The sequence below is a fragment of the Lepidochelys kempii genome, chromosome 8 (genome assembly GCF_965140265.1).
Source record: "Lepidochelys kempii isolate rLepKem1 chromosome 8, rLepKem1.hap2, whole genome shotgun sequence".
In the NCBI taxonomy this organism is placed as follows: domain Eukaryota; kingdom Metazoa; phylum Chordata; order Testudines; family Cheloniidae; genus Lepidochelys; species Lepidochelys kempii.
Genome location: NC_133263.1, coordinates 75,823,322 through 75,840,784, shown reverse-complemented (window position 1 = coordinate 75,840,784; position 17,463 = coordinate 75,823,322). Strand labels below are relative to the sequence as shown.

The 17,463-nt window shown below is 42.5% G+C and overlaps 1 protein-coding gene across 10 annotated transcripts in view; it reads right to left on the bottom strand.

Annotated features, from left to right (window-relative positions):
- The window catches only part of ZNF644 (zinc finger protein 644), a 77,397-nt gene extending 63,803 nt beyond the window's left edge, over positions 1 to 13,594 (bottom strand). For 4 of the 10 annotated variants that reach the window (XM_073357095.1, XM_073357106.1, XM_073357108.1 and 1 more), the window contains exon 1: positions 13,535 to 13,587. In XM_073357095.1, coding sequence (XP_073213196.1) covers positions 13,535 to 13,587 — 53 coding nt within the window. Of the gene's footprint in view, positions 1 to 12,969; positions 12,989 to 13,279; positions 13,404 to 13,534 lie in introns of those variants that run through there. The other 6 variants (XM_073357110.1, XM_073357103.1, XM_073357102.1 and 3 more) reach the window with 6 other exon arrangements.
- Positions 13,595 to 17,463: the final 3,869 nt, after the last annotated feature.

The window sequence follows — 17,463 nt, the reverse complement described above, 5'->3', positions numbered from 1 at the left end:
TCCAACAAAAGAGGAAACACTGCTCCTTGTCCAGACAGAATCCAGATGAGGAATGGAGTACAGGGTGGGGACGGGTCAGAGGCAAACTACCCAATGATGGATTAGAAGGCAAAAGAAGAAAAGTTCTGAAGAGCAAAGATAATGAAAACAGCCTCAGAACGGCTGAACATGATGGCTATGAATGTGTTTAGATCATCTGCTGGCCCTGAAGTTGCCACCTCAGTATTTTCACCTGGGACTTTTGTAGCCCTAAGTTTGTCTGTTAGTTTGTTAGTGTAATAGCACTACAAGTTAGGATTTTCAAGGGTAAACGTAGCGCTCCATATTATAGATTCATAGATACCAAGGTCAGAAGGGACCATTATGATCATCTAGTCCGATCTCCTGCACAATGCAGGCCACAGAACCTCACCCACCCACTCCTGCGAAAAACCTCTCACCTATGTCTGAGCTATTCAAGTCCTCAAATCGCGGTTTAAAGATTCAAGGAGCAGAGAATCCTCCAGCAAGTGACCCGTACCCCATGCTACAGAGGAAGACGAAAAACCTCCAGGGCCTCTTCCAATCTGCCCTGGAGGAAAATTCCTTCCTGACCCCAAATATGGCGATCAGCTAAACCCTGAGCATAGGGACAAGATTCACAGCCAGATACTCAGGAAAGAATTTTCTGTATTAGTTTCTGGGTAGGGTCCAGAAGTACCATATCTGATACAGAATACTCAGAGAATGCTTCAGCAAATTAATCCTTCCTGTTTAAACATTTTAGGGATGTAAAGACTCCAAAACACATTCCAACAGTATCTGGAATGTATTTTAGAGTGGGTTACTTTGTCAATCTGAAACCAGAAATAGTTCTGAATACTCTTACATTTCCCATTTATTTAAGCTCAAACACCTTCTGCAGAGCCAATGAAATCCTACAATTGTTATCTATAAGTCTGGTGAAGGAAGAATACAGAAAAACTCAAGGAATGTTTAGGGATTTGATAAGTCTGGCTTCTTCACCAAATTCATAAAACCAGCTGAAACCAAATCTCCTTGAATAAGTCAAAGAAGTGACATTAGGAGGACAGGCCAGCTTCTTTAAATCTTTTTCTGATTTAAGAATATTATAAACAAAGGTACAGCCAGGGTACTAGTATGCCACCTGAAAATTTTTTGAAGACTGACAATATTTAGAAAAGAAGCTGACATCAAAGTGTCTTTCTCAACTCTATTAGTTAGTATTGCTCCCAGGTGTGCATCCTTAAGTTTACCACCAGGCTTTGTGTCTGTGTCAGAGGATAAAGGACAAGACTCTAGAGAGAAAAAGAAGAGAGGTAAGTATCTTTGAATGAGTAGTGCTGTCCCCAGACGACATTCAAGGGAAGCTAAATTTGAGCAAAGAATGTCACTGACAAGTGCTTGTGCTTCATAGCACCACTTTGATTTCTCAGTACCCTCCCAATTAAGCTGTTCCTTAACATCAAGCATTTTTCTTTACTAGATTCCTTGGATGACACAATCTACTTTAAGAAAAAGAATTAAGGCTAATGAAGCTGTATGAATTGAAAAACATGAAGATATGAGCATATGTTGTTTCAATTTAATTTGCTGGTTCCTTGAATTTGTTGCAAGAAACTCTGAAAATCTGACCTGGAACAATACCAAAAAACAAACGGGAAGGAAAGACCCTCACCATAAAGAAAAGTTTGCTCAAATTTTCAAACACAGCCTGGTCTAAGGCAACAAGGAAACATTTTTGAAACAGCTCCTCTCAAAGCTATTTCAATTTTCTCCTAGATTAGCTTAGAACCTTGTTCCATCACTGTCATTTTGAAAAAGCTCAACTTGAGGTGCCCACAACACTGGCAGACTACTTTTAAAGTTCTTCCAGGTCTATCTGCACTGGGCTTAAAACCAAGTTAACATACAATGTATAAATAATGTTCTACTTGGCCAACTTTTCATCAGTTTGGCCATCCAATGTTAAAGACCATTTTAGAGCCCAGAACTATTTTTAAAACAAGGTTTTAACAGCTGAACTTACCAACTAAACCATGCCAAAACCAATTTAGCTGAAACAATGTTTAAACAGTTTATCAATTCTTCAGTTGAGCTATACAGTGTCTTAATACTTCTTCACACATCAATCCTTCTAATCGCTTGGTCAACTTTGTTGCACTTGTCCAAATTCTCTCTAGTTTCTTTCTAATATGAAGTGCTCAGAAATGAACATATTAGACTATACCTAGAATAATCATTTCAGTTTTATTTATATTCAAGAGTTAAGACAAATTAACAGTGTGAAGTTAATATGCATAAATTAAAGCATACTAGTTCACTGTGGCTTAATCTCTTTAGGAAGATTCATTGGTAACTTCAACGCTGCTTCCCCCAGGACCCTCAAACTTTTAAAACCTCCTAATTCTAGGGCAGAGCTAAGGTGACACACAAGTGGAATCAGCCTTCTCAATCTCCCCCACATCAGTCAGATCTAAAAAGAATCAACAGTACGCCAATTATGGAAGGTTGCAGCCACTTTCCTTCTTGGAGGATCAGACTGAGATAACAACCCCTTTTGACTTGTAGGTTATTAGTCCATTAGGGGCCAATTAAATTTGATCACTGCCACCAAAGAAAGCAAGCTGCAGGGCCCCTCTTTCTGGCTGCAGAGGGCTGAGTAAGGCTCCCTCCAGGCCCATTACTCAAGCTCCAGAGACTGACCATGCAGGATTTGGACTGCAAACCTCTTCTTGGTACTATGCCCAGGTGACAGATCTAACAATAAACAAACCAAAGATTCGGGCTTTAAGCAGGAATTACTGGGTGAAATTTGGTGGCCTATGTTATACAGGTGGACAGATTATATGATTGTAATGGTCTCTTCTGGCCTTAAAAATCTATGAATGTACTTAAGTATCTGTATGGCATTTTTGTAAATATTGTGACACTTCAGTTCTACTAGAGCTCAGATGGTGTTTCCAAGTTGTTTCCATTATTGATTCTGCCCCTTGTGCAGATCTCTGTGTGCATGTTGATGCACACTGCTGCTAGTGCAATGGTGGAAAGCAGCGATAACCTTCCAGAAAACTATAGCTGAGTGGCTGCGCTAAGAAAGACAAATTTTTATTTTGTAGGTGAACGCTATTTCTTTAACTGCATTTTCTTCCTAGGATTCACGTGTTGGCACTTGTCCAGGACACAGTCCGGAAGGTTCTCTCTAGCCCATCAAGTTTCCCCGAGTTGCCAGTGCTATCTCTGTAGCAGTGGAACCCACAGTGAATTGACCAGGCAATCAAAGGAAAACCAATGGGTAAATATTACCTCCTGGAAAGTTTAAATGTAAGGCCTTTTTGGAGGAAGGGATGGCTAACTCTGCTTAGGATGTAAATCATGTTCCTTCTTTTCTCCCGCTGGGATCTGGCTCATTGGAACTACTGCTAAGGCAGCTCCCTGAGAAGTCTGCCAATCCCACCCCACAGTATTTACAGTGCTATAGTGTCCAATACATCCTAGGCTTTGTACAGACATACAGGAAGACAATCCTGTCCCAAAGCATTTACTATCTAATAAATTTTAAAAAGCCAACAGACAGACGAAAGTTGTGGAAAGGATACTACACAGTCAAAACTGTCAGGATGATGACTGGCACTGTCTTATTTGATTATACACAGAAAAACATGGAACGATCACCAACTGTCTTGCTGCTTTGACACAGTTAGTTCTTAAGTTTGATTTAATTTTTAAATACACAAGATATCCCCAACTACTGTTATATCCATTCCTATGGAATATGGTCTAAATGAAGCTTAGTAAAGTGGGTGAATAACTCACTGAAAGACCGTACTGACTAGTTTTCAATAGTTCAGTCAAACTAGGAGCACATATCAAGTGGGGTTTCTTAAGGGGTCTGTCCTAGGTCCGGTACCAATTCATTATTTTCATTAATGATTTGGATGATGGAATGGAGAGTATGATTATAAAATTTTCAGATGGCACCTAGCTGGGAGGGGTTGCAAGCACTCTAGAGGATGGGATTAGAATTCAGGATCATCTTGATAAATTGGAGAACTGCTCTGAAATTATAGTAATTAAGACAAGAAGTAAACTAGCTGGGAAGCAGCACTGCAGAAAAGGATCCAGGTTATAGCGGATCACAGTTTGAAAGAGTCAACACTGAGATGCTGTGACAAAGAAGGCTGATGTATTAACAGGAATATCAGATGTAAGATATGGGAAATGACTGTTCTGCTCTGTTCAGCACTGGTGATGCCTCAGCTGCAGTACTGTGTCCTATTTTTGGGCACCACACTTTAGGAAGGATGTGAACAACTTGGAGATCCAGAGGAAAGCAACAAAAATGGTAAGAGGTTTAGAAAATATGACATGAGGAAAGGCTGAAAAAACTGGGCATTTTTAGAGAACACTCAAGAGAGGACACGATAACAGTCTTTCAAATAGATAAATAATTGCTATAAACTGTTCTCTAGGTCCACCAAGGGTAGGACTAGAAGTAATTGGCTTAGTTTGCAGCAAGAAGATTCAAATTAGATATCAAAAAGTTTTTCCTAACTATAAGGATAGTTAAGCACTACAACAGGTTACCTAGGGAGGTTGTGGAATCCCTGTCATTTGAGGTTTCTAGGAACAGGTTAGATGAACACCTTTCAGGGATTGTCTAAGTATACTTCACTCCCCTACACTGAGGCAGGATTGACTAGCGATGACCTCATCAGGTCCCTTCAGGTCCTGTATTTCTATGATTCTCCATCTCCAACCCACCCATTCTTTATAACTAACCTGGGCTAATTCACCAACGCCTTCTTTCCTTCTTCTACTTCAGGAAAGTGGTGAGAGTACAATATCAATCTCTTGCCAACTGCTCTTTCTAAAAATGCCATCTATCTGGTGACTTGTTTTTCATTGCACAAAAGACAGGACAAAGTTTTCAAAACAAGTTTAGAATTTGTCAGCTTCAGTGCAATGTTCTTATAAAGTGTACTAAATCTGTCTTATTGGGTTCCGCAATTTTTCAGAGCTCTAATCAAGTACAGCAAAGATCAGGAGGACAAAGTACACACACAAATGTGGGATAGAATTGGGAAGAAATAAACTGCAGTAACCATTGCTGCCATCCACAGATTCAATGCACCAAGGTGCAGGGCATAAGCACAGAGGGGGAGATGATATCTCTTTTGTTGTTGTTGTTGTGCTTTTGCACTCAGACCAGTACTGGCAATGTTTATACAATACCTGAAGCATTTTCGTGTGAGGACACAGACCTGATCTACATTAGGAAAATTTTCTAAAAATTTCCCACTATGCCCAGAACTGGTCTTAGTAATATTAGGACAAAGTTTCATTGATATGGTGGTATAAAGAGGTCCAGCTGTAGGAACTGTGTCTACACAAGGGTCTATACAACTGTGTCTATACATTCTGAAATGCCACAAAGTACAATTAACAAGATTGGTCTGTTACCATTCCCTTCCAACAGCTACAGCAGACAGAACTTAAATTTTAACAGACACTCTCTATTCAGAAGCTAACACAAAAGATGGAGCCCCCAAAAGGGTCAGCCCAGCCTTCCTGGCACCTCAAGTTGTTGGGTAGGAGCGCAGTGTGCTTTGGACAGTTCCTAGGTAGAAATCCCAGCATCCTCCCTTCCCAGGAGCTGGACAACACAAAGTAGCTAAACTTTTCACCGGACAACATAAGGATGATCTCTTCAGTTTAGCACAAAAAATTAATTATTTTAATTTTATACAGATTGGCTTTGTTAAGGAATACCTAATTTTTCTTCCATTTTTAACGTATAAAAGTTTAATAATCCAAATGTACAGCAGAGGACATTACTTAAGAAACACCTACACAGCCAATGAAAGCTACAGAATTTACACCTCGTTTTGCCCTTTGTGTTCAGAGAACCATAGAACTGTAAAGTGAGGTATTACCATGTAGAACTGCCAATTACTGATCCACAAAATGGGTGCTCCTACAGAAAAGCTGGGATAATCCTGACTTCTGTCATCAGTGACTGTACGACAGCTGAAAAGCAGCAATTCTAACTCGTCCTCCCACAAGGCTTTCTGATTAATATCCTATTTGCTTGATTTCTTTTGCATTTGGAAGTCCTGTAACATTATCCAGTAGTGGCTTCATATAAATGAACTAAATAGTGGTAGTTGAAATGAGTTATAAAAATAAGTGTTCCTCAAAATAATTTGACAGCAGTATTAGTTTATAAAGTCAGTTTACATCATTTTACTTTCCTTATTAAAACAGAGTAAGGATGCAAATTTGAACGGCAAGACTACATTTAAAGAACTGCAATTCCACTTTTAGAAAATTTAAACTTTTACAAAGTCGTAGACATGTCGCTAGTTAGTTATTTTAGGCACCTTGGAAGTAGTCATCCATACACTGACACTATACTAGAAGTTCTAGCAATCATAGGACTGGAAAGGATCTAGTTCAGTCCCCTGCACTCATGGCAGGACTAAGTATTATCAGACCACACCTGACAGGTGTTTGCCTAAGCTGCTCTTAAAAATTTCCAATGATGGAGATTCCAGAACCTCCGCAAGCAATTCAGTGCTTAACCACCCTGACAGTTAGGAAGTTTTTCCTAATGTCCAATCTAAACCTCCCTTGCTGCATTTTAAGCCCATTGCTTCTTGTGCTCTCCTCAGAGGTTATAAAGAACAATTTTTCTTCCTCCTCCTTGTGACAACCTTTTATATACTTGAAAACTGTTATGGCCCTTCTTAGTCTTCTCTTTTCCAGACTAAACAAACCCAATTTTTTCAATCTTCCTTCATGGGTCATATTTTCTCGACCTTTAATAATTTTTGTTGCTCTTCTTTGGACTTTCTCCAATTTGTCCACATCTTTCCTGAAATGTGGAGCCCAGAACCGGACACAATACTCCAGTTGAACCTAATCAGCGCGGAGTAGAGCGGAAGAATTACTTCTCATGTCTTGCTTATAACACTCCTCTAATACATCCCAGAATAATGCTTTCTTTTTTTGCAACAGTGTTACACTGTTGACTCACATTTAGCTTGTGTTTCACTACGACCCCCAGATCCCTTTCCACGGTACTCCTTCCAAGGGAGTCATTTCCCATTTTGTATGCATGCGACTGCTTGTTCCTTCCTAAGTAGGATACTTTGCATTTGTCCTTATTGAATTCATCCTATTTACTGCAGACCATTTCTCCAGTTTGCCCAGATCATTTTGAATTATAATCCTGTCCTTCAAAGCACTGACAACCCCTCCCAGCTTGGTATCATCCACAAACTTTTAAGTGTACTCTCTATGCCATTATCTAAATCACTGATGAAGATATTGAACAGAACTGGACCCAGAACTGATCCCTGCGGGACCCCACTCGTTATTCCCTTCCAGCATGACTGTGAACCACTAATAACTACTCTCTGGGAACAGGTTTCAGAGCAGCAGCCATGTTAGTCTGTATCCGCAAAAAGAAAAGGAGTACTTATGGCACCTTAGAGACTAACAAATGTATTTGAGCATAAGCTTTCGTGAGCTACAGTTCACTTCATCGGATGCATGCAGTGGAAAATACAGTGGGGAGATTTATATAGACAGAGAACATGAAACAATTGGGTAATTTTTTCCACTGTATTTTCCACTGCATGCATCCGATGAAGTGAGCTGTAGCTCACGAAAGCTTACGCTCAAATAAATTTGTTAGTCTCTAAGGTGCCACAAGTACTCCTTTTCTTTCTCTGGGAACAGTTTTCCAACCAATCTGAACCTCATACTGATTTAAACCTAATATTAACATTGCCTTGACTGTGTACGAATTTCAAGAAACGCTGAAAGACTAAACATCCTATCATCATTCATTTGGTCAATTACATATGAGTAACTGCTAAAACTGCTCAAAATCAAAAAGTATAAATAATCCTTAGAGCTAACATTTTCAGATGGAGCTGGTGAATTTAGTCATTTCTGAAGTACTAACCCCCATTCCATAAATATTAGCATCATGCTTATGTTCGTTTAAAAGGGAGTTTTAAATATTATCAAGTTCACTAAGAAACATTAAATAAGCTAGTTAACATTGGGTGTAGAAGAAAACAAAAATGCATACTCACTGTTAAGCCAGTTTCTTCCCCCTAGAGCCTAAGTGGCAATAATAAACTGTGCTTATTCATCACAACAGCTGCTGTATACTGTTAACCAGCCAAAGTGCACACAACTAATCATTTGTCTTACACTTCAAATAATACAAATCAAGGAATCAAAATATAATCAATAATAATATAAATCAAAATATTCAAAGAACGACTATTTACATTTGAGTATTGTCCAATTCTGAGAAAAACACTACTAATACCAAGATCTAGGATGACTACTATAAACTGAACAAGTAACATTACTCTTCCTAAAGAATACACACTCCTGTCAACAATCTGGAAATCTTATATTAAAGTCTATCCAAAGTCACTGATCAGTGCCTTTTCTTGGCATGCAGCAGGAGAGGATTTACCATGAAACAAACCATGCAGAGGCACGGGGCCCTCAACGACAGGAGGGCCCCCAAAATGCAGGACAAATATCTAACAACCTGCCCCTGAGTCACGGCCGGTGGTGCAGCAGGGCTCAGGCAGGCAGGCAGGCTGCTTGCATGCTGTGGCCGGTGGCCCCATGGCCCTCCTGGAAGCGGCTGGCGGTTGGCACATCTCTGCATGCCCCTGGCAGGGAGGAGGGAGGCGGCTCCGCACTGTACCGCTGCCCCCTCCCCACAAGGGGCACAGAGACATGCCAGCAGCAGGGCTAAGGCGGCTCCCTGCCTCCCTCCCTCCACACTGCTTTGCTCCCGGAAGCAGCTGGCATATCCCTGCGGCCCCTTGGGGGTGTAGGTGTCTGTGTGCTGCCCCCGCCCCAAGTGCCGACTCCACAGCTCCCTTTGTCTGGGAACTGCGGCCAATGGGAACTGTGGGGTCGGTGCCTGCAGGCAGCAGCACACAGAGATCCCGTTGCCTCCCCCACCTAGGAGCCGCTGCCAGAGGGGTGTGTGTGCCAGTCACTTTGGGAGCCAGGCCACCTGAGGTAAGCGCTGCCCCCCTCCTGCACCCAACCCCCAGCCCAGAGCCTGCACCCCACATCCAAACTTCCTCCCAGAGTTGCACCCCTCCCCCTACACTCCAACCTCCCCTGCCCCAGCCCAGAGCCCACACCCAGCACCCAAACTTCCTCCCAGAGCACATCCCCTGCAGCCCCTCCTGCACCCCAACCCCATCCCAATCAAGGTACCTCACTTTATTTTCATTTACTTCCCATTACTTATAATATAGGAGGAGGATGAAGAGAAAAAGAATGAAAAATGGGGCAGGGGAGATGAGAGAATGTTTTCTTGGCTGGGTCACAAGGGGGGGCCCTCTGAAAATGAAACTGCATAGGGCCTCACTAACTCCAAGTCCACCACTGGCAGGTAGCTGTCATCTCAGAAACTAATCAAATCTTGCACAGAAAGTATTACCGTAGCTATGGTCTAATTCATGGAATTTTAAAGAGGTGAAGGAAACTATATTAACTATGTCATTGCCCTTGCACAGCAAAGACAGGAGGCATATTTCTATGACCTATGAATAATACAAGTAGTACACACACAAATGGAACAGAAAACATTCAGAAGTTTTGAATTTTAAGGGGAACAGCCTGTTCAAGCAAAAAAGCACATGAAAAAGGATGCTTTCTCTCTCCCCACCCTGCTTTTATTATTTTTTTTTTTAAATGGGGAAAAGGCATTCCTCCAAGGATACTTCATGTGATTTGACATCCTTTCAAGTTTATTTTTGGGACTACCTAGTTTAGTAGCATCCATCTGAGAAACAGCTTATATGCAAAACATCATATTTCTGTACAATTTTAATTATCCACCCAAAGTTTTGCATACTTGGCCAATAACCTGAAGTACTTTTCTATAACTAGGACATGCCTACAAGAGAAAACTGTACGGGCTTAATGAAAAATGTGATTTAAAACCAATTTATAGTTAAAGTGGTGGAAAATGATGGGAACACTTATTCTGGTATAAAACTAGCTTATTATGATTTTAAATTGATAAACCTATTTATGCTAAATCAAAATAAGCAGCTCTTAAACTGAAGTAAATGACCACACAGAGGTTTGAGTCAATTTAAATCAGTTTTTAAAAAAAATCAATTTAAGCTAAACCAGTCAAAACTTCCTTATTTAGACAAAGCCTACACTTTTTCAAAGTTTCATGCCTTTGAAAAAGAACCAATAGTACTGTATTTTTACCGTAGACTACAAAGCAAACTGCCTTATATTCAATTTCATTTAGCTCTTTAAAAACACAAAGTTAATACTGGATACACTACCTTGAGATACCAGGCAGCAAAAATCTTAGAAAGAGCACTACTCATTGTGCTTATTGTTGAAGACCAGTTTTCTTCTTTAAAAACTAACAATGGGGAGGGGGAAAGGTTTAAGTTCCACAGAGTCCATATACTCTAGTTGTGCCATAATCAACAGCAACTCCCATCTGGCTATTGAATCAGAGGTCCAAGTAGTTTCACTGAGTCCAACGAATTGTGAAAATGATTTCTTCATGAAACTGCAATGGGAATTATGTAACCACCCCATACTCCCCCCCCCCCCCCATTTTAAACTTAAACAGCTTTTGCAAGTCTATAAGTAAGCCTATCGGTGCTCAAAATTAAAAACCTACGGGTCAATAACTGTATAATTAATACTGTCCATCACTTTAGTATTTTTTCAAAGTGTGTGTTTTCCAGAGGCGATTTTGAGGAACTTGAAGCAAAAATGCATATGCATTAGTACATTCAGTTTATACATACAGCCATATACACAAATCTTCTTGATGATAAAATGCAGTCATCCCTTAAATTCTCGAAATAGCCATAAATAAATTCAGAATGCAGTTATTTCAAAATGGAAAATATTACTACCATTGTTCAATATCCTGTTTATTCAACTGCTGACGCTACCACTCTAACACAAGTTCCAGTCAACTGTTACGTTGCTGGAGAAGACATGTAGGATGCTCAAAGTTATCATCATCTTCTCTTCTGACTACCCAGGTCAGCTAAATGGAAACAGCAGAGACAGGTTTCAAGATAACACTGCAAGAAAACATTGCTAACTCAAAAACCGTACAAGTATTTTGTATTGTTTTGTAGATAGCATTTAGCACTACAGAATCTAACGATTTATAGATCTTGCATATTCTGGGGAGAATTTGGAAAGGAGGAGGAGAGGGGAAGATGTTGCACTGAAATCAGAGGAAAAGCACTGAAATGCAGAGTTTTTATATTAAAATGTATGAAAGGAGTATACAGACACAGTATTCTGGCTTTCCTTTAGTTATTGCCATTACAAGAAAAAAATTTTGTGAAATTAGTGACCAATTTATTTTTCCATCCCTTCTCTCATACATGTTTATTTGAAAAACAGAATGTCACTTTTTGACGCAAGACAAACATCCAGTTTTAAAAGCTTTACTGGGATGGCTGTGGAAATAATACATAAATTAATATTCTGAAGCTGATTGCAAATTCTGGTTATAATTCATGAATATTTCTACACCACATCACTTGGCTATCTTATTGACAGGTCTGCAACAACAGCTCTGATTATAAATCAGTGTAATAGGATTGTCACACTGCACTGCTCCTCCATGCACTCTGCTTAAACTCTTCTCCAGTAAGGGAATTGCTGCATTCTCTCTGCATCTAAGTGATCCGTTAGCAGCTTTTCAGGATTTATTTTCTCTGTCTAATCACTCCACTCCTGCAGTCTTCAAAATCAGCTGCATCATGTAATCCTGGTAGTGAAGAATTTTATGCAGAAGGGTTAAATTAAATTGTGGAAGTCTTGAAGCATCTTACTCATCTTAGTGTAGTAAGATTCTTCTGTTTAAAATTATTTCACATCTTGAACCAAACAAGTAATTTAGAACCTACTTTTAATGGAAAAAATATTATGTAGAATTCCTGATATAAAGCTACATACAGTTATAATCCCATCATGGAGTTTGAGAAACACAACTATTCAAGTGTTGCTCTCGTAGCTCAGGTCCTCATTAAGCTACCCAAGATAAAATGGTTGCCTTGGTTGGGTGCATACGGTTTCTAATATGCTTCTAACTACTAAATTCCATGATGCAGCCTTCATAATTAAATTAACTGCTAGAAAATCAGAGTATCACTTTTCAATATTGCAAATGAGATTTTGCTTAAAGTGTTATTTTTGTGCAATGCCAATGGGAACCTATTTGGGCACGTTTTTATTAATGGCATGTCTTGTCAGTCCAGAGCCACAATGCATGCCTTTTCAAAAGACATGAAAAACCTATAAGGCATTCAAAGAAAGAAAGCTTATTTGGGGATTTTGAACAAGTGGCACAATGACAAAAGGGCTTCAACTTCAAATGTAATCTGAGCCCACAAATACAATTTTAACACCTGAACTACTAACTTTTGGTAAGTCATCTGCATATTGTGAAGCATGTGCCCAGGAGACAGTGATGACACCACCATATTCATAGCACAGACTTCTCAGACTCCACAATGGGCCACAGACTTGCCAGCTTCAGTAACAATGACATACGTTTTGCTGACCTCCCAGCTTCATGCGAACGGGACAAATGTCGGAACAGAGTAACACCACACCCAAGTGGGGACGCCATTCTCTGCCACCATGACCACGCACCCAGCTGGGCACCGTGTGTGGTGGCAAGCCCCACTCCACTACTGTGCCGAGAGGTGGGCACCGTACCCGGCAGAGCCCACCACGCTGATTTCCACACCCAGGGACATCGGGCCTGCCAGACATCCCCAGAGTGACCCCGGCTGCCCTGCAACTTCTGCATCCTCCTATCCCAGTCTCCGTGTGGACGCCCCAGCGGGCAGCAGCAGCAAGCCGCCAGCCGGCGGGGGCCCGGGCACCGCTGTATCGGGGCTTTACCTCTCCTCCCCGCGCCCCAGCCTCCAGCTCTGCCGGCCGGCAATCCCGCGCCCCTGAGGCGACGCCGGGCTCCCCCAGCTCCTCAGCGCCTGGCAATGGCGGCGGCCCCGCTCCCCCTCCCAGCTCCTCGCTCACTGGCTGCGCTGCTTCATGTGACCGAACAAAACCCTCCTCAGCGCAGCCCTTTGTGTCCGGCCGGGCCGGGTCAGCGCGGAAGCCACCCGCCTGCCCGCGCGGGGCTCCGGGGGAGCCCGCTCAGCCCGGCCGCAGCGCCGCCTCCCCCGCTTCGCCTCCCCGCCTGCCCACCTACCCTGCGGGGGCAGCCGGGGCCGAGTCCCTTTGCCGCACCAGCTCGGCGACGGCGGCGGCCATGTTCCCTGATGCGGCAGGATGGAGGGGACGCCCCCGAGCCGCTAGGGCAGTCGGTTCGCCCCCACTCGGGTCGTCGTCCCCCCCCCCCGCACGCGCGGTCCACCCTTTCCCCGCGCGCCCCCTCCTGCAGAGAACCACCCTCCCCTCCCCCACTGTCAGCGCCGGGAAAAAAAATCCATATCGAGAAACTCACGGGCTCGCCAGGGTGTGCGTCACACCGCGGTTACGTCCCACGCTCAGCGTCATGACGTCATCGCGCAACTCCCCGCCCCCCCCAGTAACACACACGGCCCTCTGGTGAAGAAACACGCATGCGTTTAACTTTCCCGCTTCAGCACGTCGTAGAGCCCCAGCGTCCCAGAGGCATCGGGCGAAAGGCACCCTTGTTTGGCTGAGGTGTCGGTGGGACGCACACAATTCCACACTCCCCAGGCTTGCAGTTGGGGTGGGGGTTACCAATTTTGGTTGGACAAATTCCTGGAAGTTTCATCACATGACATTATCTTTAATTAATCCTGGAGGGTTGGCAACCCTCCCCCACAGGCTGACTAGCCCTTTCAAGAGTACTTCTTATACAGGGCTAGCGTCCCTTGGGGGCTGGAGTTACCTGCACTTCATCATCCCATGGCGTTCTCTCACTTATAGAGGTGAAAGAGTTCCTTCAGCCATATAGGTTGAGACAGCAAGGTTGGAACAAGAGTTACCCACAGGGCTCAGGCCCTCAGCAGTTTGTTTCCTGCTTGAGTGATTTTTTTGTGTCCTTCATTTTGGCTCTTTCTTGGATGATCATATGTCCCATTTTGGCCAAGGTAGGCTGTTTTAGTAAGTCCTGTCCCGGCCATCCTGACTTTTATTGGCAAAAGTGGGTATTTGTCCTATTTGCTCTTGCCAACTTCAGTTGGCAAGAACAAACTTTTGTCAAAAAAGTGGGGTGCAGAGGACAGTGTGGGGAGCAAGCAGAGATGCCAACCACACGTAGGGGGGAGAGTTTCAGCACGCAGGGGGCCAACAGGGTCCAAGACTAGCAACAGGCTCATGGGAGGGGTCCAGCAAGTGCCTGAGGCCAATCCCTTGGGGGAGGGGGGAGGGAGGCAGGAGAAAAAGAGGGCACAAAGCCCCGCACTGTGTCCCATTTTCCCTTTGGAAAGTATGGTCACCCTAGCTCTTTGTGAGAGCTGCCAAGTTTTGTACAGCTCCCTGGGCAGTGGTATTGGAACAATTTGTATAGTAGGGTTGCTGAAAGCCATTGAGCAAAACTGTAAACCCTGTATATGATGATAACCACTTAAGCCGGGGGTATTGCTGCACCCCCAGCATGCCTGTCCATGGATGACAATTTAAGCAAATTAGTGAATGAACTAAATTGCATATAAGTAAACTCCAGCTTCAACAAATACTGTGTTTACTTCATGCTTGTGTAGCCCCAGTGGATTAAGCTCTGTGTTCATTTACAGGGTGGCAGCAGGGAAGCATAGCTCCGCCAGTCTGCCTCAGCCCAGCTCTGAACAGAACTTCCTCTTAAAGGGGGACAGACAGTTCAGTCTCCATAGCCCACCAAGCTCCTGACCTGCTAGGGAAAGGGGATTTGTGAAATAGGAACTAAGACACAAACTCATTTCATATGGGGACAACTTTTAATCTCTACTGAGCTAGGCTGAATTCAAACTGGAGGCCTGCAGTTGCCTGAGGCACCCAGCCCTCTGCTAAATTCTGGCAGTTTTGTGTACTTATACAAAACGGCTCTTCCACCAGCTGCACACACAAGTAACAAACATCTCACACACACTACCCTCCATCTTCTTCAAATATTTCCTATAATGTGTGTTCCACCCTATTCTTAGAGGGACAGCTCCAACTAACCAAAATCTAGCCACTAAAAATACAACACAAATATTAACACAACAGCCACATTCATCTCTAAATATATTATTTTGCAATATAAAATCATGTCAACAACTATTTGAAGGTCATCACATTTGCTCACACATATTACCCACAGGATCAGTTGCCAGGTATGATCCCATAACTTTCAGCTGTATAGCACAAACCCCTATAGCTCTAGATACAGAAGCAACACCTGGGGAAAAGATAGTTATACTTCAGGAAAATCAGCCTATTGAGGGAAAACACAACACACTTTGTCACTGCTACACAGTTATTTGTAAACTAGAATGTTTGGTATTAATATTTCTGGGTTCTCAGTATTGCAAACTCTCACAAATTTATCACAAGTATAATGATATTTGGTGTTTTTCTTAAAGCCTCAGCTCATGGCCACTAGTTATTACATGATTGCATTCTTTTTTAAATAAGTTACTAGCCTTCATGTTTGTAAAAGAAAAACCTTGAAAATGTAGTCTGAGTATACCTTCCAGACCACAAGGGAAAAAAAAGGAAGCAAATAAAAAGAATGCAGAACCTTGTTTGGTTTTTTTTTTGGTTTGATTGATTTGGTAAATCTCATGATTTTAGATCTCTTAATTTTAACAAGCCCTGAGTCAGAATTTTTAAATGTTTCAGTTTGGCAATACTGTACTCCTCGCTCCGGGAAGAGAGAAAGGATTAAATCAATAGAAATGCCTATTTTTAAGTCATGTGCAGAGACTGAACTTGGAATATCAAAGAATAAGCTACAACCACTTGAGCTAAAGGACCAAGCTCAGTACAATAGCAGACCCAGAAAGCTCTCTCTGTGGCCTACCTGCCAGAAAGATCCACTGTGTTAGCATGAGTTAGACAAGCATAAAGTCAGAGCTAGTTCATCAAAAGGCAATGTAGTAAATGATTGAGATGTAGGCTTGTCATGTTAAAAATCTGGGTTCTCATGCCTAGAGGTGCTTACAGTGACAGTCCTGTATCGCAGCAGAATGAGCAAATGATAGTCTTCATGAAGGTTGGGGGTGGAGGTAGGCCTTGTTTAAGAAGGGTTGATAAATACACAGAAATATTAAGAACTGTTAATAAAAGAGCTAGTAGTAGTGCATGGATTCTTCTCATGTAGTTCAATACACCTTCCTGTAGGCTACAGGGTGTTGTATGAGGGAGTTTCTCATCAAAAATCCATGCGATATGCGACACTTGGAGAGCTCTGGTAGTTGTTGCAGATTTCATCCAACATTTTTGGCCTTCACTGGTGGAGAGCTATGGGCAGGTTTGGGGATTGCTGCCCGCACAAACAATGAGGGAGACACTTAGCACTGTGGCTGGAGAGTTCCTCTCTTACCCTCAGGTTAATGGCCTTTTCTAAAACAAAACAGTCCATGAGGAAACTGTTTTTCCAAACAGATTCAATTAGCAGTTTAGGATGACCCTTTCCACACACACATCAGGCTACTCTCTTCTTTGGCATCAAGTTCTATCCCAAAAGCCTCTACCACACAGTTATGTCAGATAAGAAAAGTGTATTTGGAAGTAAAGGATCATAAAGCATGACTCCTGGAAAAAAGTTTTAAGCCATGCAGAATGGTTTTCCAAAATCTTAAAACAGGTGTAGAGAAAGGCTATTAGGATGAGCTGAGGAATGGAAAACCTACCTTATGAGAGGAGACTCAAAGAGTTTGGCTTGTTTAGCCTAACCAAAAGAAGTCTGAGAGGAGATACATTAGAGAGATTAATACCAGGGAGGGAGAAGAGTTATTTAATTAAGTGCCAATGTGGACACAAGGACAAATGGATATAAACTAGCCAGCAATAAATTTAGGCTTGAAATTAGATGAAGGTTTCTAACTATCAGAGGAGCGAAGTTCTATAACAGCCTTCCAAGAGAAGGGGCGGGGGAACCTAACTGGCTTCAAGACTGAGCTTGTAAGTTTATGGAGGGGATGGTTTGATGAGACTGCCTACAACAGCATGTAGGCTATCTGCGTCTGCTAGCAGAAAATATCACCAATAACTGGTGATGGGACACTAGATGAGGAGGGCTCCCAGTTACTACAGAACATTTTTTCCCCAAGTGTTTGTCTGGTGGGTCTTGCCCACATGCTTAAGGTCTAACTGATTGCCATATTCGTTGTTAGGAAGGAATTTCCCCCCGGATCGGATCGGCAGAGACTCTGGGGGTTTTTCACCTTCCTCTGCAAAATGGGGTATGGGTCACTTGCAGCTTTAAACTAGCGTAAATGG